Below are 26,883 nucleotides of genomic sequence, written 5' to 3'. Positions count from 1 at the left end.
ACTCAAAAACCTTAACACACACACACAAAAAAAATAAAAACAAATACCCAATCAATAAATGGGCCAAGGAACTGAACAGACACTTCTCAGAAGAGAATATATAGTCAATCAACAAACATATGAAAAATGTTCAACATCTCTAGCAATTAGAGAAATGCAAATCAAAACCACTCTAAGATTTCATCTCACTCCAGTCAGAATGGCAGCTATCAAGAATACAAACAACAATAAGTGTTGGCGAGGATGTGGGGGAAAAAAGGCACACTCATACACTGCTGGTAGAACTACAAATTGGTGAAGCCAATATGGAAAGCAGTATGGAGATTCCTTGGAAAACTTGAAATGGAACCACCACTTGACCCAGCTATCCCACTTCTCAGTCTATATCCAAAGGACTTAAGAACAGCATACTATAGGGACACAGCCACATTAATGTTTATAGCAGCATAATTCACAATAGCTAAACTGTGGAAGCAGCCTAGATGCCCTTCAGTAGATGAATGGATAAAGAAAATGTGGTATATATACCCAATGGAATACTACTCAGCATTAAAAGAGAATAAAAATCATGGTATTTGCAGGTAAATGGATGGAGTTGGAGAATATAATGCTAAGTGAAATTAGCCAATCCCAAAAAACAAATGCCAAATATTTTCTCTGATATAAGGATATTGATTCATGATGGGGTTTTTGCGGGGAGCATTGAAGGATTGGACAAACACTAGATAGGGCAAAGAGGAGGGAGGGGAAGGGGGAGCATGGGGCTAGGAAAGATGGTGGAATGAGATGGACATCATTACCCTAAATACATGTATAAAGACAGGAATGGTGTAACTCTATGTTGTGCCCAACCAGAAATATGAAAAATCATGCTCTATATGTGTAATATGAATTATAATACATTCTACTGTCATAAAACAAATTAGAATAAATAAAAAATAAGTGTTAACTTTATTATCATGATGAACATTTTAAAGCAAAAGCCAGCATTGTGTTTGAGAGTACCAAGTTTTCTCCCTCCTGAGCATTTATACCTACAGCTACCTCTGTCCACAATTGATTGCATAAGATGGAGACCTAAATCAAGAATAAAGCAAAGTAGTTAGGATCCAGGACTCAGGAACAAGATTTCCAGGGTTCAAATATTGCACTACCAGCTGTTGACTTTGGGCAACAATATAACCTCTCTGCACCTCAATTATCTAATCTGTAAAATGGCAAAATAACATCAACTTGAGTTATTATGAGGAATAAATCAGTCAATATGTATAAAGTGCTTGAAATGGTGCATAGCACATAAATGCAATGCTATTACTGTTAATAGTATTGTTTCATGGACCAGGTGGGCTTCTTGGCCAAGGGCTATCTCCCACAAACTGCTGGCAGAGCATAGCTGGCCTCGATCTTTCAGGAAGGCAAATGGGGAGCAAGTTTCTATAGCCTTAAAAATGTGTAATCAGGTCCTGGAGATGTAGCTAAGGAGAGAGCATATTTAGCATTCATAAGGCCCTGGATTCAATCCCCAGCACTATCCTCAGAAAAAGTTTTTTAATGTATATGCTCTGACCCAGCAATTCTATTCCAACCCATCCAAAGAAATTAATCATGCATATTCAGAAAGATTTAACTTCATTAAAAAGAGTGAAAGTTGGAAACAACCTAAGTGTCCAACAACAAGGAACTATTTAGGCAAACTGTTCACCCACATTATTAAAGATTATGCAACGTAAGGAATGATTTTATGGAAATATTGAACTGGAGAGATATTCACAACTGATGAGACATATAAAATGCATAATGGAATCCCACATGTTCATAGTACTTACCTCTGAATGGTAAGATTATGTTTCATTTATTTCTTCTTTGTGTGTATTACTCAAAAATTTCTGAGTTTTCATTGCTACAAGAATGTCTTTCAAAACTTTAAAACCTAAAAGTTTTTTAAATAAATCATAACAGCAATATGTTTCAAAAGGCACCACTGTAGTTAAAAAGACAATTCACAGGTTGGGAAAAAAATATTAGCAAATCGTTTATCTTATAAGAAATTTGTGGCCAGAATATGTAAAAAACTCACACAATAAGAAAAAAAGACAATTTATCCAATTTAAAGATGGGCAATGGATTTATCCTCCAAGGAAGATATCCAAATGGCCAACAAGCCCATGAAGAGATGCTCAACAGCGTTGGCCATCAGAGAAATGCAATTCAAAACCACAATGAGAAAATATCTCACACCCGTCAGAATGGCCATACCCTATAAATCAGATAATAAAGAGTGTTGCTGAAGATATGGAGAAACTGGAAGTTTCGCACGCTGTGGTGGGAAAGTCACATGGTGTGGACACTTTGGCAGACAGTCTGGCCACGGCTCAGAGTGTTAAATACAAAGATCCAAATGACCCAACACTTCTGCTCTTGGCATAGATCCAAGAGAAATGAAGATGTCTGGTCCACACAAAAACTTGTACTTGGATGTTCATAGCAGCATCACTCATGAGAGCCCAAAAGTGGAAACAACCCTAAAGTCCATCAACTGAAGAAAGGATAAAGAAAACAGGATGCCCTCATATGATGGCATATTATTTGGCAATCAAAATGCATAAAAAACAGTTAACATGCTACAGCACAGATCAATCCTGAAAACATGCTGAGCAATAAAAGTCCATCGCAAGAAAAAAACAAAACTATGATTCCATTTATATGAAATGTGACAAAAAAAAAATCAATGAGGGGTTGCCAGAGCTCAGGAATGGCTGAGAGGAGATGACAGCAACTGCTCTCTAGGATAAAGCTTCTTTTCTGATCACACTGGGCCACCCACTCAGTGAGTCTGCCCCCATCTCCTTCCTGCATCCCATAGAGGACTCCACTTCTAGCCAACCGCCCTCACCTTCAATGCACATCGTGCCTGCAGAGGAGACATGGTGGACACATGATCTAATTTCCGCTTGTTACCCCTCCAGTCCTTGGCTCCCCCTCTTGTGCTTCCTGCTTTTGAACTCTCTTGCCCTTCTCTGGAGCCATCATATCTCTGACCCAAACAGCTTGGGTTTCAATCCAGCTCTTCCTGTCTCGAACATCAAACATGACCAGAGGAAAACATCAAACCTCCTGCCCAGTCTCGCTCCATGCTCACGTCAATCTCCACTGCACCCAGGGCCATCTGTCCTCCCCGACTCCTTTCCTAGCCCTTTTCTCTCCTCATCTCCTGACACCCCCACTCCTCCACACTTCTCTTTCTCCTTGGACCGCTATGCTCCTCCCTAGCCTTGCTCTTGTCATGGACCCTGATCCCTCTTGCTGTCTTTCTTCAAGACCCCACAGCACTTGTGCCCTCGCCACCTCTCCCCTTGTGGCTGTCAGCTGACCCAAGGCCAGCCTCTACTTGCGCCCAGGTCTCACCCCCTATGGCCCAAATTCAGGGACCTCACTCCATGATCCTCCCCATCCTCTCCTACATCATCACACTCACCTCTACCAAATCCTGCCCATCGGCAATTAGACACTGGCCGCAGTCACCCAGCTTTTAAGTATTTCCGTTTGTCAACTCAGAATAAAGCTAAAGCCCTCACAACCCGGAAAGCCACTTGTGATAGGAGCCTTGCCTCTCTCACCTCACACCCTTCTGATTTCCTGCTCACTCACCCCACTCCAGCCACACTGGCCCTTCGGGTCCTCAACTCTTCACACCCTCATGCCGTTTCCTTGCAGGAGCTCCCTCCCTGCCAATGCCATCTCAGTCCTTCCCTCCTAATGGCCATATTTTACATGACAGCACCCTCTCCACCTTCCTACTCACCCTTCCTTGCCCTTTCTCCACAGTCCTTAACCCCACTTGACACCCCATATATGTCACTTGTGTCTTCTTACCATAGGCAGAGCCCTGTAGTCTTGGTAACACCCATATCCCCAATACTTAGAACCCTCCCTGATACACGTTTGCAGCTCAGTAAATTTTTGATGGACATATGAATGCCTAAATAGCAGCGGGGGGCATCTGTGGTCTCCTGGCTGCAGGTGTTGAACCATGGCTTTGGAGTTTCCAAAGGCAGATAATGTACCATTAAAATGGCAGGTTTGTAGAAAGCTTTGTCAAGCCAGCTTTCCCCCCATCGGATGCCAGAACTAGACAGGAAGCAAGAACTAGAGACTTGTGAAGTCTCCTGATAAGGCCTATCCCCACTCCCATTGGCTCCTCCTTGACTCTGGGGATCTGGGAGCATCCAGAAGTTACCAGAGGAATGGGGGCATGAGGCACTTGACAGAAGATGGTTTCATGGATGTCATGGGAGAGAGCCCAGCGAATCCTTGACTTCTCCTAGAGATCCCAGAGAATCATGGGAGAGCTAGCTGCTAAATAGCGCCACGCTCCCTGGGTGGACTTGCAAGTTAGTTAAAGGGGGAGGGGACAGGAGGCCTTACAGGATGGTGGGGCAGAGATGAGAAGACGCTGTCCGCAGATGGAATATAATCCGTGTGCCCTGAAATCAGCAGGCCCCTAGATGCCAGGATGGACACATGCCAGGAACAGGACTCACGCCCTGCAGAGGTGATGACATTATGGAAGCCCAAACCAGAATTTAGCTGCCTCCCAGGGATGGAGAGGGGGAAAGAAAGCCCAAACTAACAGAAGTTTAAACCTAAAATCTTGACGATTACCATCAGGGAAAAAAATATATATATGAACTCAAAGGAGAGAGTAAGTTGACTTACAGAAAAGTAAAATTATATTTCTAACACTCTCAAAGGTGACTTGAAAATATCATCCCTGCCATTATACCATCTGGCTTCTGCTGGAGTTATTCCAAGCCCATTTCTTCCTTCTCTTCCCAGGAACTTCAAGAGTACATTTGCACACCCATAAGAACGAGACCCACAAAAAAGCAGAGTAGCTTTTCCCCCTACCTCAGGTATGCCAAGGCCAACTAACCCTCTGACACTGATGGATTCCCACCCTCCAAAGTGCCAAAAGGGATGCAGCTCTATGTTCTCTAATTCCAAGTGTGCTCTTGACCTCATTTTGCAACAGCTAAGCATCTAGCCTTGGAGCATGGCAAGGAGACCAAAGAAATGCAAGAGGCTTGATTTCTGAAGTGTCATCTAAGGTTCTAACAAGAAATATGGCTGTTAAAACTTTATTCTCCCATGCTCCAGGTTCAAGGCCCCTCATTGTTCAGTCAGCCAACCAAGCAAGTGTGATCAAGGCACGGACTGAGAGCCTCTCCGATTTCAGCTAATAGCCAACGCTCAGTTCCCAAGCAAAAGCCATGTAACAAAGACATGTTTCTCCAGGCTCAATTCAGCCTAATGGGCACCCTAATCCCTCCAAAGACCCAAATCAGCATGGTACATTCCAAACATTTAATCTCTCATTATCAGCCAGTGGGTCTAACACATTTAACACAAATGTGGAAAGCAAAATTGGCAATAATAATTCTATCCCCTTCTTTTTGTGAAGTTAGAAAGTGGGGTGGGGTTGGAGGACAAAAACAAAACTTTTAATTTCTCCCCTGGATGACTGCTTGAATCAAAGAGAAAAGTTTCTGGTAACAATCATTTTTTTGGGGGGAGGGGGGTCCCAGGGATTGATCTCAGGGGCACTCAACTGTTCAGCTACAACCCCAGCCCTATTTTGTATTTTATTTAGAGACAGGGTCTCGCTGAGTTGCTGAGTGCATTGCCTTTGCTGAGATTGGCTTTGAACTCACAATCCTCCTGCCTCAGCCTCTATCACTGCTAGGATTAGAGGCGTGAGCCACCGCACTTGGCGACATTTATCTTTCAGCAAGGTTATAATGTTAAATCTTAGGTCACCATGGAGAATGCTGGATGCACTCACTTCTAAATAAAGGAGTTCTTTTTTGTATGATTTTTAAGAAGGCTTTCTTTGCCTGTGTCAACCCAGAGGTACACATCCTAGACTATTTTGAACATAATTTCTCTTAGAGAATCATTAGCATCAAGATAATTATAACAATCCAACTCTGGGGTTATTATGAGACTCTGAGTTAATGTCTTTGAAGATGTTCTCTGACCTATGAAGTTTACCATGATAAACTCTTTTTTGTTGCTGTTGTCTTTTTTGGAACTGTGGGTCAAACCCAGGGCTTTGTAAATGTGAGGCAGACGCTTTGCCACTGAGCTACATCCCAGCCCATATACTCTCTTGATATGGCCAACATCATCCACTTCATGCCCAACACTGCTACCCCCTGACTCACCATCTGCATAACTGGAACAATACTGTGATGATTCCTCTAATTCTTCAATTTATTGTTCTGAGGTTTAAGGAACTGAGACTACCAACTCATGACACACAAATACAGACACATACATAATACTCAAGTACTCACGTCTACAGCAGACCAGACAAATACCCTGACTTCAAACTGACCCCGCCCCATGCATACTAAACCACTTAACCCCCCCCCAAAAAAAAACCACACAAATGCCCACTTCCAGCTACCATGTTGATTCAGCAGAACTCTCCACACTCACAGCAAAAATGAAAAAAAAATCACTTAATTATTTCCACAAGTGGAACACTGGGCTCTCAAACTCTTGTTGACACTCCCTGTAGTCGGGCCTCCTCGTCTGTCCAGGAGATCATTCCTCTGTGTACCCTGACTTCAAGCTGGATCAGCAGCAGGGTCTGGGGGGGAGGCCTTGAACCAGAGTGCTGAATTGCTCTCAAAGACCCAGTGAATAAGTCTGCCTGAGATCCAGCAAAGTCAAGCAGATAGTAAGGGGACCTCGTCATTTGACTTCCAGTCTGTTCTAGATGGGGGCTCACATAGGCAGGAGGCCTGAGGGACCCAGCTTTCTGGCCCTTTCCCAACTCAAGAGCCTAAGTTGAATACTTGAGCCCATGGACTTGATCTTCCAAGGGCAGCCTGATCCCATATACCCACGGAGAACTCCTAAAGGAATGGAATCCAGTAGGTTGAATGGAATCCATTCAATAGGTTGAATGAAAGATTTCATCAGAGTATCCAAATCTAAGAAGAAACCAATGACACATCTCTAATTCAGAATCTGTGCTGATTCCAGGAGGGCTGGGTGGGCAAGAGCTCACCTAAGCCCGCTGCTGAGGGAGCCAGTTTTTACTTAAAAAGTTCCAGCAAACTACTTGAGAGAAAAACTGTTTTTGAAGGCCTTCCCAGGACTACAGAAGTATTTCTCAAACTACAGACACTAATATTAGCTATCTTAAATTCAATTTTAAAAGGATTTGGGGGGAGCCTACTATGGGCCAAAGTCAACCTACTGTTGGAGTTACTCTGTGCATTTTCATACACAAAATCACATGACTTTTCAAATAATTTTTTGAACTGGTGCTAACTCAGTCTGATTTCCCCAGGCCACGGTTCATGCAGAGAGGTGTGAAGGACACCGAGTGAGTTAAGGAACCTCACCAAGCACCCTGAGAGGAGCCCTATGTTCAAGAGTGAGCTCTGGCAAGTTCCAAGCACTACTAAGACCCAGGCGAGGTGGGGGATGGTGTGCAGGACCAAGAGAGAGAGGGAGGCAATAGGTTAAACCTTGGAGAAAGCTCTCTATCTGTAGATATCCAAAGATAGCCAGGAATGGCCCTATAAGAAGAGAAGAGTCTTTTTTCTCTGAATGGACAAGCAGGTCCTTTGGGCCCAAGGGAAAGACCTCTCGGGGAGGAGGATGGTGGCGGGTGAAGGTGGAGGCTAGGGGAGCTGGCTGGGAGAACAGGGGCCTCCTCCTCCTCCCCGATGGGGCCTGGAGTTTGCCAGACAAGTTTCACCCCGGGCTGTCCCCCCTGCAGTGTGCATCGAGGGAGGAGGGGTGCACCCCCGAGGAGACCACAGGAATGCCAAGCAGGGGAAAGGCGCCCCGAGCCAAGGGCTCCGGCAACAAGGATCCAATATCGGCGGGTAACTCCAGCCCCCGTAACAGGAGAGACCGTAAAGTATGTGCTCTGCTTCCCAACCAGCAAACACAGCAAATAACCAATTACTCCAAATAGCTAACAGATTTCGGCTCTGATTTCCCTCTCTTCATTGCCCGCCACCCCTCACCCCCCACCAATGCCTTCACTTGTCATTTGATGGGCGATTTGTATTTGCTCTGAGAAAATAAGAGAATGAGTCACAAGGAAGGTCCAGATTACACCATGGGCATCGAACCCCCTCAACATTAATGGGAGCAGAGAAGCCAGTCTTTGTAGCAGCAGCTGAACCCAGATCTTTTTAAAGAAATACCCTTCTGTTACCTTCTAACACAGTGATTTTTGGCTACATCAACATTGCCACGTAACGTCCTCAGGAAACCTGCTTTCAGAAGAAACTGAGTATCTTCTTAATTATTTCCACTGATAGGTACGAAAGGATAGGTAAAACCGTGAACGCTATTAAAGTTAAAACGCTCCCGCTCCGACTCCCAGGTTCAGAGGTGAAACCGTGAAGCGCAGAGAGGAGCTGTCTCATATGCCTGCTGGAAATGCTTCTGACTGGGGAGCCACGCCCTGTAATTGATTCCTTTGCTCAGAAAAACCTTTGCTTCAAAGTCTTGGGATAAATTGTTGTCAGTACTCATGAGCCGCAATGAAGCATCCCCTGAAATTTGGAATTAAGTGAAACAGGGCCGCCCTTGCAGAATCAGACCATGAAATAAATGCATGGGGATCTGAACAAGGAGAGGCAGAAATCACCTCAACAGAGAAGAATGCCTCCTTTGCTAAGCCTTAACTCTCTGTGGGAAGGTGTGAGTACATCCAGGGAAAGAATACGTCAATGAAAAAGCAATCGGTCCACCCTGGAAGAAGCAAGTGTTGCAATTTTTTTTTTTTTTTTTTTTTTTTTGGTACCAGAGATGGAACCCAGGGCCATTTGACCACTGAGCCACATCCCCAGCCCTATTTTTGTATTTTATTTAGTGACAGGGTCTCATTGAGTTGCTTAGCACCCTGCTTTTTATTGAGACTGACTTTGAACTCACGACCTCCCAAGCCACTGGGATTACCGCGCCCAACCCAGGGTTGAATTTTGATAGCTGTCCACACCTGCACCATCAAGGGAGAGAGCACCAAGGCTGAAGCCATCCCTGCCTGAGGAGAGGGACGAATGAGACCATCTTGGTCAGCTGCCACTGAATTTCAGATCACATCACTGGCTCTCCTCATTCTGATTGGTTGTTCATCCATCTCTAATCACAATGTGCTTCCCCGGTGGCTGAGCTTGCAGACGAAGAGCTGGCCCAGTGTTCAAGGTGGCTTACCCCAGGCAGGCGTGTCTCACCATAAACTCATAAACTGACATCCTTAGTTTAGAAGCTTGAAGAATAGGCATCCGATCCCGAGAAAAATGACCCATCAGAAGTCTGAACCCACCAGGTTTAGGATGCATTCAGCCAAGGCTACAGAAAATACCCTGAAGTAGAGCCCTGCCTTACTTAACAAACTCCTGCAGAGAACTTAATAATAAGGACCATGGCGTGGCGCTGACCTGGCCAGCAAACACCCAACTGCCACCACAAACAGGAAACAAACTCTTCTGTCCAGAAGAAAAGCCTCTGACTCAGGATCCCTTCTTACATCTCCCATCCCATTAGATTTCCAACTGGCAAAGTCAAATCCTAGCAAATCCAAATGGTTTCCTTCTTCCCTCTAAGTTTGATATTAGGGGAGGCCATACATTGATGGACATAATCCACCTGAGCTCCTGGCACTTAATAAGCAAAAACTTTCTTCTGTAGGCAGAAGCGAAAGACAGGAGAAGGCACTCTGGTTTAGAAGAAGGAGAGCCATCAGAAGGTGCAGACAAGTGTCTCCCTGAGCTCAAGAGCGAAGTCGAAAGCGGAAGGAAAAAAACTGCTCTGTATGTTCCTGGGAAGTCCCGAGAAGATACCACAAACTAGAAATTAAAGTAGTCAGTCCTGAAGCAGATACAACCTGCTTGATTGAAAACCCAAACTTGTCAAATTTAAAATTAAAATCCAGACTTTGATTTCCAGCAAAATGGCAAACTAAACAAGCAGAGAAATCCTCCAAGCAAGAACATGTGAATTAACAGATACCTTTAAAATCTATTTTAAATGCATGACTGGCCTGATGGGGATGTAAAGAAAATCCTTAAGGGCAAATGAGAAAGGAAAAATCCAGAGAAATATGGAACCAAACGCATACTAACAAGGGGACCCGAAAAGCCACAAGCTGAGCATTTAGTTTTAAGTGAATCTGGGTTTGTAGTGTCTCCAGGCATCTGGGAAAAGTAAACACATATCCTCTCTGGAAGAATGTGACTTCCATCCAGGCCTCAAAAATATTCTCAGATAAAGTTCCAAGGAACATGAGTTCACAATCAAAAATAGTGAAACACGTAAGGAACAAGACACCATAAGCAAGAGAACTAGAACCAACCAACTGCAGAACCAGAGCTGTTGGAACAACTAAAATCAGAATGGTCAGAAATAACACTTTACTAAGAAGACTGTTTAACCCATTACGCCCCATCGTCCCATATGCGGGACACCTTTGAAAACTCAAATTGAGTCATAAATATACCATTGATGGCAACTTTGAAATAAATATTTGTTTTTCGAATACTAGTCTTGAGAAAAGTAATAGATGAGTGAGAAGTTATAATATTCATTAATATTATCATCAATGTCAATAACAATTATAAATTATATCATAAGCCGGAGGCTATGATTTCCATCCTGTTTTGATGCACCTGTGTCAATTTCATTGAAATAGGCACAGAATCGAAAATTTGGTATTTAACAGATTAAAGAAATAAAATACATTAGAAATATAGCAAAGGGCTAAGCAACTCAGTGAGACCCTGTCTCTAATAAAAAAAAAAAAAAACAGGGCTAGGGATGTGTCTCAGTGGTCAAGTACCCCTGAGTTCAATCCCTGGTACCGAAAAAAAAAAAAAAAAAAAGAAGAAGAAGAAGAAAGAAAAGAAATATAACAAAGGGAAAAGAGATCTTCAAAGACAAGTAAGCAGCCAGGCAAGAGATGCATATCTGTAATTCTGGCTACTTAGGAGGCTGAGGCAGGAGAATCACAAGTTGGAGCTGGGCAACTTCATAAGAGCCTCTCTCATAAGAAGGGAGTTGGGGGTATAGCTCAATGGCAGATCGCTTGCCCAGGATGCAGGAAATCCTGGGTTCAATCCTTAGCACTGCAAAAGCAAACAAACAAGCAGATTGGAGAAAGAACTTTTAGAAGTAAAAATATAATACTTAGGACTAAAAACTCAACAAATGGGGTTAGGTAGCAGATAAGAAATAGCTAGAGTTAGTGAATAGGAAGAGAAATCTTCAGAAATTAGCCAAAATGCAATACAAGGGAACAAATACAGTTGTTCCTCAGTATCCACAGGACTCCGGTGAAGAGACCCGGATCTGAAGGTACTCAAGGCCTTTGTATAAAATGGTGCAGCTTGGTACCAAGCACCAAGCACTCGATCACCAAACACATCTTCCTGCATATCCTAAATCATCTCCAGGTTACTTATGATGTCTAAAACAATGTAAATACTATGTAAATAGTTGCCATAGTGTATTGTTTAGGGAACAATGAGAAGGGGAAATGTATGTTCGTGTTCAGAACAGATCCAATTTTTAAAAATCTTTGTGATCCATGGTGGTTTGCATCTGTGGATACAGAGCCCACAGATCCCAGAAGGCCAACTGTAATATAAAAGAAAGTTTAATTGACATGGAGACTAGAGAAGGTCCACTAGAGAAGGAGACAAGAGGAGTCCAAGTTGAGAAGGAAATGATGGAGAGACTGGGGAATATGTAAGATTTGAAGAGATAACAGTTGAGAACTATCCAGAATTAATGGGGAAGGGAAAAAGCCCTAAGATTTGAGAAGCCAACAGCACAATGGGAGTCAGAAGACAGTGCTGACAGAAAATAATTGTCAGTGAGTCTAGTGTTTCCAACATAAGCATGAACTAAAAATATTTTCAGACAACTAGAAAGTGAGAATGTTTATAATAAACTGACCCCAATTATGGAAATTTCAATCAGTTCTACTTCAGGGAATAGAAAAATGATCCCAAGAGAAAGAAGCCTGACATTCAAAATGAAATAGAAGGTGTGAGTTTGGATAAAGGGAAAATTCACTGCTTTAAAAAAAAAAAGAATGCTCTTAAATGCAGTTTACAAAGATGGAACTAAAGTATTGAACAAAAGTTTGGAAACTGGTAGGATATCAGAGGTAAAGCATCGTAAGTTCCATGTAATGCTCTGGAAGAGGCTGTACATGCAAATTGAACTTAGACTTGCTAAGTTAAATATGCTTGTTAAGATTTCTCTATTAGTTGCTAAAGAAATAGAAACAATGTACAGTTTTGAAAAAGAAAAACATGAGGGAAAAAAGATCAGGACAGGGCTAAGGGAGACACAAAATAAGATGGTGAAATAAATGCTATTATATCAGTAAATATCAGAGTGATGCAAAAACACACAAACAACAACAAAAAAAACAGAATCTATCTATTTGCTATTCACAGAAGAGGCACCTAAAACAAAAAAAGTCACAGAAAAGTCGAATGTAAAAAGATAAAGAGAAATGCTACCAAAAAAAAAAAATGGCATAGTTTTACTAACATGAACAAAACAGACCGTAAGAAAAAATTTATTTTAAAAGGTAGAAGATTTTTAAAGGCAAAGGGACAGGTTAAAAGATTCAAATCTCCAGGAAGATGTAAGAATTACCAACTTGTTTATATCTAATAACGCAGCATCAAACACATAAAGAAAATACAGACAGGACTATAAGAAGAAACTAAGAAATGTCACTTTGAGGTAGGGTCTTAATATATCTCTTTCAGAAACTGATAAACCACACATGCATGAAAATTAGAAGAAACGTAGATTGGAATAACCCAATGAACAAATCTGTTCTAAATGGACATATCATATGTAAAACACATTTGGAGAATATACATACTCTTTTCAAGCACTTACAGGAGGGTTTCAAAAACTGACCTTTTCCTAGGCCATAAAGAATGTGTCAGGTAATTTCTAAGTATCGTTACACACATGCTACGTTCTCTGGAACACAATACAGTTACGCTAAAAAATCAATAACAAAAAAGGTAAAGTATAAGTTAGAAACTTCCAAAATACATTTTTATACTGGTGTCAAAGAGGAATAACAGAAATCATAAAATATTCAGAATGGAAAATAACAAATACACTACTTGTCAATTCCTGTGAGAAGCATAAAGCAGAGCTTAGAGAGAATTGTACAGTCTTTAGGGTATACAAAGAGGTTAAAAATATAATAACCGCCCCCCAAATAGAGGAAGGAAATAATAAAGAAATGAATAAACCAGAAAACACAGAAACAATACAAAAGATCAGCTAAAACCTGATTCTTTGAAAAGGCTGAAAAAAAATCCAACAAATTATGGCACAAATAATAAAATATAATCTTAGGAATGAAAGGAGACATTACTAGACATGACTAGAAGAAAATTTTTTTGAAAAATTAAGAAGGTATTATGAAAAATGTTATGCCCTATTTTTAGGAGGAAATGGATAAATTCTTATAAAATATAAATCACTGTAAGTGACTCTCCTAGAAACAGAAAATCTCAAAGGTCCTATAAACATTTTTTTAAAATTGTAGCAGTAGTTTAAAATATCCCCAAGAAGAATGCTAAGCCTGGACAGTTTTACAAGTGAATCTGCCAAACACTTAGACCCAGATAGTGCCAATCTTATGTCATTCTTTTAGAGACTAGAAAAAGAACATTTACACCCAGGTCCCTTTATAAAATTACTATTACGTGGACACCAAAAGCTAAAAAGATTAGTATGAAAAAGAGAAACTTCAAGCCATATCGTTCATAAAAAGTAGATGCAAAAAATACTAAATATTTGCAAACTGAACACAACAATGCAGAAAAAAAGATAATATATCATGACCAGGCTAGTTTGTTTCAGAAATGTTTAGTTGCTTCAGCACTAAAAATGAAAAGAAGCCCATCAATGTAATTCACCACATTAACTGATTGAAGGACAAAAATCATACGATCACCTCAACAGATACACAAAAAAATATTCAATAAACTTAGCAACATTCATGATAAAAACTTAGCTAACTAGTGATAGTTCTCCTCAGAAATTTCATACTCAATGGTGAAACATAAAAACATTCTTTTTAAAATGAATACCCAGTTACATAAAACATCCAGCTGAATGTCCTAGCCAGTGCAATAAGGCAAGAAAATGAAACAAGAAAAAAGAAAGAGAAATAAAATATACATGGAAGAATTAAAACTATGATGAATCACAAATTATGTGATTAACACACAGAAAACCCAGAAGAAACCCATGAATCAGTAGAATTAATAAGAAAGTTTAGCGAAGTTTCTGGATATAAGAACAGTATATGAGAATCAATTTCATTTATATATGTGTAAAAATTAATTAGAAAATGTACCTTTAAAGAACAATAATGCATAAAATAGTATATCTAAGTATAATAAAAGTTGTACCAAATTTTTTTAATGAAATTATAAAAATTTACTAAAAGACATTAAAGAAGACCTAAATAAATGGAAAAACATATCATGTTGATGGTTTAATAGACGGTATTATAAAACTGTCTATTCTCCCCTGTTTGATCCAGACGTTCACTGTATCTCAGTCACAGATCCACACACTTGTTTTTTTCCTATGAAGTCGATGAGCTGATTCTAAAACTGGGGTAGAAAAGCAAAGGACTAGAATAGCAATGACACTCCTGAAAGTCAACAGGGCAGGGTACTTCCTGTACCAGATATCAAGACTCATTAGAAAGCTATGGTTAAAACACATACACTCAGTGGTCTAAGAATACAGAAAAAAAAAAAAAGAGATGGACCAGTGGAACAGAATAGGGGGCCCACAAATAAACCCATATTTATATAAAAACCTTATATATGTCACAGCTGTTATTATAGACTAATGTAAAAGGATGGGTCATTCCATGATGATGTCATTATCATAGAGGTCACTGGTTATATTTTGGAAAAAATAAAAAACTAATCTCTACCTTACAGTTTGCACACACGCATGCATGCACACACATATAATAGTATGAAAAGCAAAACATTCAAATTTTTTAGAAGAAAATGTAGACAAATAGGGGCTAGGATTGTAGCTCAGTGGTAGCATGTGTGAGGCATTGGGTTCAATCCTCAGCACCACACAAAAATAAATAAATGTGTCCATCTAAAACTGAAACAAATTTTAAAAAAAGAAAATATAGACAAATATCTCCCTTCAAAGGTTTTTCTTAAAGGAGAAAGAAAAATATGAAATGATAATTTAGATTATCCAAAATATATGACTTGAGCAGAGAAATTAAACAACCTAACTTCACATTTGCAGAATTGTCACAGAGCTGGTTGTTTGGGTGAAAAACAACTATAAAATAGATGAAATGCTATTAAGCCAAATAAAGAAAAATAAATAATACAAATATACAAAATTAGTGCTGCAGCCAAAAACAGGACAGATACAAAAGCATTGTCTTTAATTGTAGGAGCATGCATAAACCCAGCCCAAGGTTAACAGGCAATGCAGGGATGTCTAAGCTACCAAATTCACTGAAGGCATAGAAATTGATCAGAGAATTCCCTCCCAAAAGAGGTCAGGCCCAGTTTCACAAGTGGAGAGCAATTGTCTTATGCAGTTACACAAAATACCCATTCTTGGTAAACTTGTATAATTCAAAACTCATATTCTACATACTGTTTTCTGAAAAGATGACAGGTATCCTATTTATCAGCTAAACCATAAATAAAATTCACTTGGCCACCACCTTTGAATTTATAGAATTGTTAATCATTTTTTAAAATTTAGGTTGATTCATATTATTATACATTTTGTACATAAAGTAACTTTTTAAAAGATAATATAACACCATTTCCAATTCATATAAGTCAAATTCACAAAGAGAGGTTCAAGCATATTGTGGAAAACTCCTGAGAAACAATAGTTCCCACACCCTAGAGACAGTTAGAGAGCATGGAAAGAAGAAATGCAACTGAAAAATATTTTGTGGGATTGGTATAACCCTGATATCAAAGTCTAGTAAAGACAAGCCAAAAGCAATACTGATTCACAGAGATGCAAAAATCCTAAATAAGTAATAGGTAATGTGTAGTATGTGTAGTAGATGCCTGCTTCCAAACTATCGCTTCACCATGAACAAACACTAGTCATTGTCTGCCAACAATCTAAGATACAGAGCCAGGGGAATGCCTGTGGCTATTCTAGAATGTTCCAGCAACTCCCAGAAGGTGAGCTGTATGTTTACCAACAGCCAACTGCATTGGTTTCCAAATCTGTTTATGCCAGTTGTTCAATGTGGTAATTAGATAAAGATTACAACAATGTGTAAAATGTTAATGTAATTCTCTTGACTTTTTAAAAATTAAACACCAGTGAGAACACAAAAGATCGGGGATCTTAAATGTTTAAAAAACAAAGCACTGCTCTCAGACTTTTTTGCTAGGATCATTGAGTTCTCCTCAAACTGTAATAAATACAAAGCCAAAATTCAGATGTGGTTTATAACAAAAGGATAACGTGGTCCTCAGTCCAGGACATCCAAATTCAAAGAAAAGGGCTCAGCACACATCAAATGATTAGCAAATGAAGATGCATGGATATGGGGTAAAGCTGAAATGTTTATGGCATGAGCTATGATTTTTAATGAGTCCCTATCAAACCAACTTTTTCAGTCAGCCAACCAACTACCTGTTTGACTGCATTGGATCAGAGGGCTTCAGTTTCAGCAAACTGTAATACCATAACCAAATGGACCAATTTGGTTTACCCCAGGAATAAAGTAATTATATTACAAAATTATACATCATAGTAACAGGAAAAACAAAATGATCACCTTGATAAATGCCAAATGACACCTGATAAAATTCAACCTCTATATCTATTTAATCTATCAACAAAATAACAATAAAGGACATGACCTGAACAAGATCCAGAATATCTGAAAACACTAATCAATTATCATAGGTATGGAAAATGAAAGAAGCATTTTTGTTAATCAGTGACTAAATAGCTTTATTCACTAGCTAGCTATGATCAAATGTTATTCTGGAAAAATGTACAAAATATTAGCTACTAGAAAGAGCTACTTATTACTATTTGAAGAAAACAATCTTACCCACCTGGAAAACCCAAAAAATCAACTAACAACTGTCAGAATTACTGAAGAGTCAATTTCAAAGTAATACACAAAAATATTATTTTCTATATTCTAGTAGTCAAAATCTCTTTTAGGGGGTTGGGGAGTACCAGGGATTGAACCCAGAGGTGCTTAACCACTAAGCCACAGTTTAGTAGAAGTCATGGAAAACACAAAAATGCAGAGAGTTAAAACCACTTGTATTCCTACCAGTTGAAGAGAAGATTTTGATGTGCCTATGTTTTTAGATGTTTTTTATGTACCTGTGTCTACTTTTATTTTTTTTAATTGAATTTGTATTGTACAATTCCCCAGACCGTTTTTTATATTTTAATTTGAGATAGAGTCTTGCTAAGTTCTTTGGGCCTCACTATGGTACTGAGGTTGTCTTTGAATTTGTAATTCTCCTGCCTCAGCCCTCCCCACCACCACCCGGACCGCCACTGGGATTACAGGCATGCACCACGGCACCCAGCTATTAGTCAAAAATCCTTAAGGGGAATAAAAGATATTCCATTGATAATAACAAGAAAGGCTAGAAAATGCCTAGTAATACATTTTAACAAGAAATGGTTAGACTTACAGAGAGTAAACTAAAACAACTCCTGGGAGGTACATAAAAGGGACAATAGTGAGAATTAACAAATTAGACATTTAATGATAAGGAGTAGTTAATACTTTATGGATATCCACAGCACATGCAGCCATATTTTTAAAGAATATAAAAAAATGGAAAAGCATTCTCATTATACTTTTAAGTTTTGAAATGCAGATTTTTAAAAAGTAGTACCAAGTGCTGTGGCACATGCCTACCATCCCAGTGACTCTGGAGGCTGAGACAGGAGGATCTCAAATCCAAATCCAACCTCAGCAATTTAGCAAGGCCCTACACAACTTAGCAAGAACCGTCTTGAATTTTAAAAAATAATAAAAAAGGGCTGGGGATATGGCTCAGGGGTTAAACACCCCTGGGTTCAATTCCCCAATACAAAAAAAAAATGTACACTACAAATTCAATTTAAAAATAATAATAAAAGTAGACACGGGTACATAAAAAACATCTAAAAACGTAGGCACATCAAAATCTTAAAAGTCCTTCCCTTTAACTGGTAGGAATACAGGTGGTTTTAACTCTCTGCCTTTTTTGTGTTTTCCATGACTTCTACAAAAGACAAACCAGAGAAAAGTACAAATAGAAAGCACCTCCTCTAGAATTCCATAGGACCCTGAATTCAGCAGTCCTCCATTCACACAGGAATGGAATTGAACTCACTGCTCTTTGGACCATGGGACTTGATGTCTACACACTGCAGCCTCCAAACCAAAGTCACCTTCCCCATGGATCCACACCCAGAAGGAGGACACGAGGGAATAAGCTGAGGCAGGCAGAAAGCTGACCAGTGGCCCAAGTAGACCTCTCAGAACCTGCCAGGACCCTGGGGCCCTTCAGTCAGGCACACCCTCCATGCACTGGGGAGGGACAGAGAAAGTCAGCCTGCTTTGCACACACTGACTTTTTGTGTCCTGTGTCCCAGAAGTCAGAGTCCAATCCAGAGAATTCCAGTGCTTCCAGTGGCCAGGCAGCCCCACCCAACCCCAGCCCCCACGCAGGTTAACAGGATTGAAAGGAATCTCAGGAGGCACCCGGAATAACATGGGGACATCACTGCTGAGACCCTACCCCATAGCTTGCTCCCAGCCTCTTCTATTTCATGGATCGAGGCTGGTGACTCTCTCTTCTTTCTTCCCTCCTCGGTTCCCCTCCTAGCTCCCACCCCTTAGCCCCCCAGGGGAAATCAGAGAGCCCACAAATAGGTAAGTAATACATACATGAGGGCGGGAAGGAGAGGACACCGTGTTAGTGGCGGCCCAGCTTGACAGACCATCCGAAAGCTACAAATTAAACAGGCTGGTTAGTGGCGGGATCAGAGGATTCATTCGGGGAAGGCTGGATGGCCCACGGGAGTCATCTTCTTCCTCTGTCCAGCACCCACTGCTCCTCCTCCAAGGAGCCACAACAGTTGTGGGAAAGACGTGTGCTCCGAGTCGGAGAAGCCTGGCCCCGTGGCCACCACCTGTGTGACCTCATGCAAGTACCCTGCCACCTCTGAATTAGGATCCCTTCTGAGAACGGCACCAAGCCCACCTCCAGCAAGAGGGAGAGGAAGGGCCCGCACACTCGGCTCTAGAGAGGCACTGGATGCTGCCCCTGCCCCTGGCAGCCCTTTCACGTGCCTTCCCTGACCTTCCAAAGTCTGCCTACCTGAGGGGCGCTCCTGCTCCCCATCAGAGAGGGGCTTTCTCCCATCTTGCTGGGCAGGGTTCCCGAGCAACTGCAGGTTTCTCAGCCTTCTTGCCTCAAGAACCAGGGCATCACATGGCTCCCCAAAACTTGTACCAGGGAAACCTTAAGAGTCTTCCACCCTATGCCACTCACTTTCTGCATCGGACCCTTGCTTGCTGTCTTCAGTACTGTGACTCGGTACTCATGGTGTACTTATCCCTGGGATTGGGGACCTCAGGCAGGAGATCTGTTCTGAGAGCAGAGGGAGGTGACAGGGGTCTAGGTAGAAGAGCAGCAGACAAGTCAAGGAGAGGCAGTCTCAGCAGAGAAGGTAGCAACGGCAAAGGGAGAAGGAGAACGAAGCAGATGGTCCCAGAAGGCAGCCCCGAGGGCAGGACAAAGGAGGCAAGGCAGGAGGTAGGGGGGTCAGCAGGACCCAGAACTGCCAGGCTGGACTCTCTCCTCTTTTGAGCCCCACACAGAGGGCTCTGGGAAGAGTCCATAGGAGGTCAACCCCCCAGGCCCTTCCTCCCTTCCTCAGCAGGTCAGGAACAGCCAGAGAAGGACATGGAGGATGCAGCCCTGCTGGCACCTGGAGGAGATCAGGGGACTCGTAGAGGCCACCCTGCTCTTTAAAGGGAGCATCACTGCAGGGACATCAGAGCCAGAAGCCTGGGCAGGAGGGCACAATGGCCCAAGGGCACCCAGCCAGGCCCAGTGGCCATGTGTAGTGGGGCATGCGCGGCCCCTGGAATAAACTGGATGACCTCCCCATGCAACCCCCCAGCTGGGCAGAGACAGGGCCCAGCCCCTCCCATTCTCCTCCTGAAGCCCACAGAAGCCCTATTGTTATTTTTACTACAGTCCTTTTTTAGAAAGGTGAGAGGGAAACTGGCAGTTCACCCGAGCAAGTGGGAGAAAAAGAACACACTAAACATAGTGCCCAAAGATGGAGTCCAGCTTCAGAAATTACACGTTCCCCTTTGGGATGTGGGCATAATTTGCTGCTCCAGTTCTGGGAGTGTGTTTCCACCTTCATGGTGTCCCAGAGACTATAAGTGGAGCAGCAAGCTCAAAATTACCCCAAGCCTGGGAGCCTGGGGGCCTGAGGGCCTGGGAGCAGGCCAATCCCTGCACCTTAGCCCGAGGGCGTGGGGAGCAGGTCAATGCCACCTTCTGGTGTTTCCTCCACTCTGGCCTGCCAGGCCCGCCTCCTCGCTAAGCCCATGCCCACCACACACACACACACACACACACACACACACACACACACACACACACACCTCACCACATAAACACAAACACATTCCACCTCGCCACACACACATATATCCATGCACGTGCGCACCCGCACGCACACAGTCCCACTTGCAAACCTCTGCCCAGATTCCTGCCTCCCAGGCAAGCCCTCTCTCCCCTTTTCTAACCCCACCCAGCCTCCTCTGAGGCCTCCCTCCTGCAACCTCCTGGAGGGCATCCCTGATTATTCAAGCCCAGGCTGACCCCAGGTCCAGGAGAGTCCCTGATGTTGGGTATCCTAGTTGCTAAAGCACCTCGTCCCTGTGACATCACTCAGTGGAGGTCCGCTAGACACCTCCCGTCTCTCCAGAATCCAATTCCCCAAGTGTTCTCTCTCTATCCCCACTCCAGAAATTCTCCTCTAGAGACCTAAAGAGGGGACCCCACCCACACCGGTCCCTGAGAATGCTAGACGAGAGTCACCCAAACATGCCAAGTGGGCTCTGCAGGCTTCTCCATGCCCGGAGAGGGGGCAACATTGGGGGTGCAGGCCACCATGTCTGCTTTGAGCTTTGAGACCCTTGCTGGGCCTTAGCTGGGCAGCAAGCCCTGAGCGTCTGCTTACTGTTTTTCTTTCCATCTTTATAATCATAACACCCAGAACTGGTTTAACTAGAAAAACAGATTCATAAACAAAGGCCCTAGTTGTTTGTTTGTTTGTTTGTTTGTTTTGGTTTCTTTTTTTTTTAAGTAGCAATGGAGTCAGAATCAGGGACAGAAGGAGAAAAGGATGGAGAATGAAATGTGGGTGGACAGCAGTTTACTTAGTTGGAGGCAATGCCTACCTGCTCATTATTTTCCTGTATTTTCCCAGTTATATCAAATGAACATGTGTCATATTTATGATCAGATAAAAATGAATCTATCTTTTTTTTAAAGTGGAGACCTGGGTGGAATCAAGTGAGCTCTCCTTCTGTGGGGATCTACCTAGGCCTGCCTCACACTCACCAGTAAAGGCCACCAACAAGCCTAGACACACACCTCTGGCCAACACCCTCAGAGCTTGTCCACTCTCTTGTTCCCATCTTCCCCATCTCCCTTGCACACTCGCACGCCATACCACACACACACACCACACACTCAGGGACCCATCTGACACCTACACAGAGGACAGCCTATGGAGCTGTGGAGCTGATCTGCAGGAACCCCACCCCCACCCCAGCCCACTTCTGCAGAGAACAGTTCAGAGACGCCAGGCACCCACCCTCACAGGGTCTCCCCGGCCCCAGAGATGGGTGCCGGCCCCGAGCCCCAGGAGGCAGATCTGCCTCATCCACCCACTTTGTCATCTCCAGAACTGATGACTCCTGACACCAACCAAGACTCTTCTGAGAAGCAGAGGACTTCTCTGTGCGCCAGCATCAAGAATCTCAGGTGACAGTCTCTACCTGGGCAGTGGGCTCATCCTAGCACCTCCGCAGATGATGGTGAGACTTTCTGAATAGAAAGGTATGAGCAAGGAAAGAAAAGGAAGGATCTGAGAGAACAGGGCCAGCTGGAAAGGAGCCCGAGGCCAGCGCCACTACAGGGAGCCGCTGGGAAGCCATGGGGGCAGGGCTGGGACGTCAATCATGAGAATCACACCGGCTGGCCAAACAGGAGCCAGGCGAAACCTAAATTCTGCCAGAATCCTTGTTCCGCCAGTTCCAATAGGCCAGGGCGCTCCATTCTATCTGCATAGGAAGAAGGGGCGGGGATCCCAGCCAAAACTACCTGGTAAACTATTACAACTGGAGCCCACTGCCTCCCTGGTCAGCCCTGGAGAGGAACCCCCTAGTGCCAGGGGCTGTGTATGAGAGATGGAGGGTGAAAGATTTCTTGGATCCGCCAAGTCAGATCAATAGATCTCAGAGGAAAACACAATATAAAATCAGACACCAGACTGGGGGCTTCCCTGGAGGGTCAGAGCTCCCTGGAGACCAGGGCTAGTCTCACTGCTCCTTGAAAAGAGGGCCAGGGCTGTCTCCGTCAGTTTGTTCAGTAAGTCTCTGTCCAGCTGGGGGTTGGCACGGGGAGGTCATCCAGTCTATTCCCTGGGAGCAAGCTGGTTTGCCCTCCTCCTTCTCCCCACTCACCTCTCAGGTCAGGTGAGGCCACGCCCCCCCCCCCCCCCCCCCACACACACACCATGGTGCACCTCCAGCCAGGAGCCAGCTCTCTGCTCCAGCTCCTCACCATTCTGCCTGGCCAGCAGCTCTAGCCAGAATGGCCATGTGCTCTCCACAAAGAGCCTGGGCCTGGCTCTGGCTCAGACCCCAGCCCCGGTTCCCTTGTGTCCACGCTGGGAGGACGTCCAGACTAGCCTCCTTACTGTCTGCTTCTGGCTGTACTTGTAGCCAACAGGACCCAAAATAATCCCTTCTCATTCAAATCTGCAGACATTTTGAGGGCCACACTCATAGAACAGAGATCCGCTGGGCAGCCCACTGAGCAGGGCAGGAAACAGGAGCCAGGATCAGGCCTTCCAGAGTTTGGGGCAAATTCTCTGCCTAATTCAGCCCTAAACACCCAACCAGACCAAAAGGCATGAGCAGAAAATTTAGCTAACCTTCCTATTGAGCCATCTGAAATGTCCATCTGGGTTTCCCCAGCTAGGAGAGGGTCCTCCTGAGACCCATACAGACACAGGACAGGCCACCCATCCATCCATCCTTCCATCTGTCCATTCACCCATCCATACAGACTTTCACTGAAGACCTCCTCTAAGGCAGGCCCCATGTTGGGCACTGAGGATATAGAGAGGAAGGTACCCCAGTCACTGTCCTGAACTTAGTTCAAGGAAGATGCTGACCTTTAGAGGATCTAGGGCAAGTTCAGTAACTGAGATCTTCCAGGCAAAGGGGAGGAGCCAGGGAAGACTCCTCAAGAGAGTTGAATCTTAAAGACCAACCAGGAGTTGAGCAAGACGGCAGAGGCCAAGGTTACCTGAGCAGAAAGATTGGCAGCTCAGGGCCCTGAGGAGCCCTGGAGGCTGGGGAGACAGAGAGCTTGGGGCCTCTGATGTCCTCTTAGCACTAGGAAACTACAGAGCAAGACCTTAACTGACCCCAGAGATGTTCCCCTGGAAGTGGCAGAAAGATGAACGAATGAGAAAGGGGTAAACAGCCTAAATGACCCAGGGAAGCCCTGTAGATGTGACCTGAGGATCCTCAGCCCCACCCACACCCAAGTTGGTTCTCTTGCTCTCCAAGCTAATATTTGACAGTTTAAAGGACACAGGCCTCTCTGAAGCGCCACCCCACCCTGAGCACATCTGCAGTCTGGGGGCCTGAGGACACAGGGCTATCTACACGGGCTGGAAGATTCAGGCAGCCTGGAAGCTCTGGGAGCCCGAGGGTGTCAGAGATGTCATGCAATATGTGGCCAGCATCATGTGGAGCCCAGAGAAGAGGATGACAATGTGACAGTCAGCAAGTTCATGGCCTCTGCCCCCAGTTGCAGGAAAAGACTGGGTGGCCTCAGCTCTGAAGGATCCAGAGCCCCTCTAAACCCAAGGTACAGAGAGTGCCCTCCCTCTCAGGTTAAAGATGTCACAGACCTTGGGCTGTGTCATTTAGCATTGCGTCTAAGTCACCAGCAGGCCCTAGGTAGCTGAATACAGCAAAGGATCGCTCTGACTTCCTCAGAGTTGAAGACCCTTAAAATGGTGTCCCTCTCCTGCCCCTCTTCCTTCCTGTCCCTGGTGGAGGGGAACAAGTTAAGATGCATCACTAGCTTGGAGGTACCTCGAAGGTGCCACCAAATACCAGCCCATGGAAGAATCCTCCTCCCAAGAAGAGGTCTGTCCAGGGGAGGGTGATGGGGCTAGAGTACCCAAGACCGCCCAGCCCTCCGTCCCTACCTTCCTTCTCCTTCATGTCTCTCCATTCTGATTTACTGAGTGATCTCCAGGGGCAAACCCTCAACATGGCCCCAAAGGTATTAGGCGCCAGCCTCCAGGAAAACGAATTGAGTCTTTCCCTGAAGACCACAACTCCCTCCCCTTCAAAGACTGAAAGCCCACATCTAGGTCCCTCCACCATGCAGTGACCAGCCACCAGCGTGCAGAGGGAGACATTCTCTAATGGCCGTGTGACAATAAAGCACGGAGAGCAGGAGCAAGAAGAGATGGGGAAGAGGAGTGGAGGGGAGGGGAAATCCAGGCCAGCCGCTGGGGAGGGGAGTTGGCCTCTCCCCCATGGGGCCCTGCGCCCATCCTACCTGGATGGGGATGAGGGGTTCCTTGTCATCGATGTCAATGAGCACATCTTCTCCAGGACTGAGTAAGCTCACATCATCTGCAGGTAGAACCGTGTCCAGGCTGGTGAGGGACTCGGCGGGGAGCTCGGACAAGACCCCTCGGTCTCTCCACTTCCTCACCTCTCAGTTCTCCCCACTCCTCTTTGCCCTGTCTCCCAGTTCTCTCTCTTAACTCTCCTCGCATTCCCACCCCCGCCATTATCCCCCAACATCTCCTCCCTCGTCACCTCTTCCCTCGACTGACCTCCATTTGGACCCATCCCTCCTCAGCTCCAGGACGTTCCCACCTTTGGTCTAGCTGACCCGAAGCCACTTCTCACCCACGTCCCCAAAGAGACAAGCTTCAGGATGCCTCTCAGCTGGGAGGTGCTGCCTGCCCTGCCCCTCTGCCCTGGCCCCTCCAGGCAACAATCCTGCCCCCTACCTGGGCCGCCCTGTGGGGACGGACTCTCTGGTGAGTAGGGGTCACACAGGAAACTCTCCAGGGAACGGATGGTGCACTGGCCCACCACAGGCCGGCGACCAAACTGGCGGTTATCAATGACCTTCACCACGATGGGGGGACAGTAGAGTTCCTCCCTGGGCAGCATCTAGGTGGAGGAGACGGAGAGCTCTGATACCAGCCTGAGCCCATTTCTGGGGAGTCTCAGGGAAAGAAGGGAGGGCCCTTCACAAGCAGGCCCGAGGAACTGGAAAGGACCACAGGCAATCCCCAATAGCCCGAAATCCAATATGGCGGATGCCAGAAACCCAGGAGCTGGCCAAGGAAGCAGAAGCCACACACCTTGCTCTCGAATGCTTATGTGGAGGCTGGCTTCCCCGGATAGCTTTACCTTCCAAATACACCCAGCTCAGCCTGCAGCTCAGCAAGGCTACTTACCCTCCCTGAATGCACGTTGGCGGGGAGAGGGAGAGGGGAATTGGCCCAGGACTCCACATTTCTTGCAGACAGTCCCCCCCCAAGTGGATACTCTAGAGTTGGCTTGCAGACCCAGATCCTTCTCCCCCACCCCCAAAGCACTTTGAACACAACTTGAAATAATTTATATGCTCCCCTTCAGTGGCGGCTTTGGCTCAGCCGAGAGGAGGTTCCTGTTGACAGCCACTGGGCCTGGAATTCCTATAGCGCTTTCATCTCGCAGACCATTTTCCTCTCCTCAGACTTGCCTCACGCCGTCGGCCACTAGGCCCAGGCAGCACAGGGAGCTGGAGAGGGCTGGGGGACGGAGGCCCGAGGAGCAAGCACCTCTCACGGGCCCAGGCCAGGCCAGGGTCAGGGTCAGGGCAGTTGGGAGGAGGCACTGGGGGGGTCAGAGCCCTGGCAGGTCCCTGAGGGGAGCTCCAGAGACCGTCACCTGCCCTGGAAGGAAAACCAGCCGCTCCTAGAAGCTTCTGCTAATCCAGGATTGGGTGTGAGGGAGGAGGCCAGCCCCATTTGTCTGCTCTAAGGACAAGATCTTCTAGTGAGGAGAGAAGGAGCGTTTTCCTCATTTTCAGAGGAAAGTGAGGCAGAGAGATGACCTGAGCCCCTAGGGATCCCGCAGGGAGCCAAAGCTCCACCCCTCGACTGCCTGAGGCCACGAGGACACTCTAGCCCCCAGGACTCTGGGAGGGGACAGAGTGGGGGCTCACCACTTCCATGAAGAGGGTGCAAACATCAAAATTGGGGTTCTTCCGGAGGTTCCTGATGACACAGGACTGCACCGCCTGGCCCCCGCACTCCACCACGAGGCTGGGGGAGGAGACACTGGCCAGCTGGTAGCTCTTCATGTTCCGCAGACCCCATGCCAGGATCTAGGGACAGACAGAGAGGATGGCTGGGAAGGCCCAGGCCCTAGGGAAGACTGGGGCCAGGAAGGCAAAGGGC

The 26,883-nt window shown here is 44.9% G+C and overlaps 1 protein-coding gene across 1 annotated transcript in view; it reads right to left on the bottom strand.

Annotated features, from left to right (window-relative positions):
- LOC308632779 (dysferlin-like) overlaps window positions 1-26,883 on the bottom strand; it is a gene marked incomplete at its 5' end in the record, with an annotated part of 73,875 nt that overhangs the window by 2,542 nt on the left and 44,450 nt on the right. Inside the window, 4 exons of the mRNA XM_081265144.1 lie at window positions 19,025-19,087; window positions 24,978-25,054; window positions 25,441-25,606; window positions 26,649-26,810. Coding sequence (XP_081121270.1) covers window positions 19,025-19,087; window positions 24,978-25,054; window positions 25,441-25,606; window positions 26,649-26,810 — 468 coding nt within the window. The remainder of the gene's footprint in view (window positions 1-19,024; window positions 19,088-24,977; window positions 25,055-25,440; window positions 25,607-26,648; window positions 26,811-26,883) is intronic.

This window comes from Spermophilus citellus (genome assembly GCF_964194105.1).
Source record: "Spermophilus citellus genome assembly, chromosome: 13".
NCBI lineage: Eukaryota > Metazoa > Chordata > Mammalia > Rodentia > Sciuridae > Spermophilus > Spermophilus citellus.
Note: the sequence above shows the minus strand (reverse complement) of the source record. Positions and strands in the feature narration are given on the sequence as shown.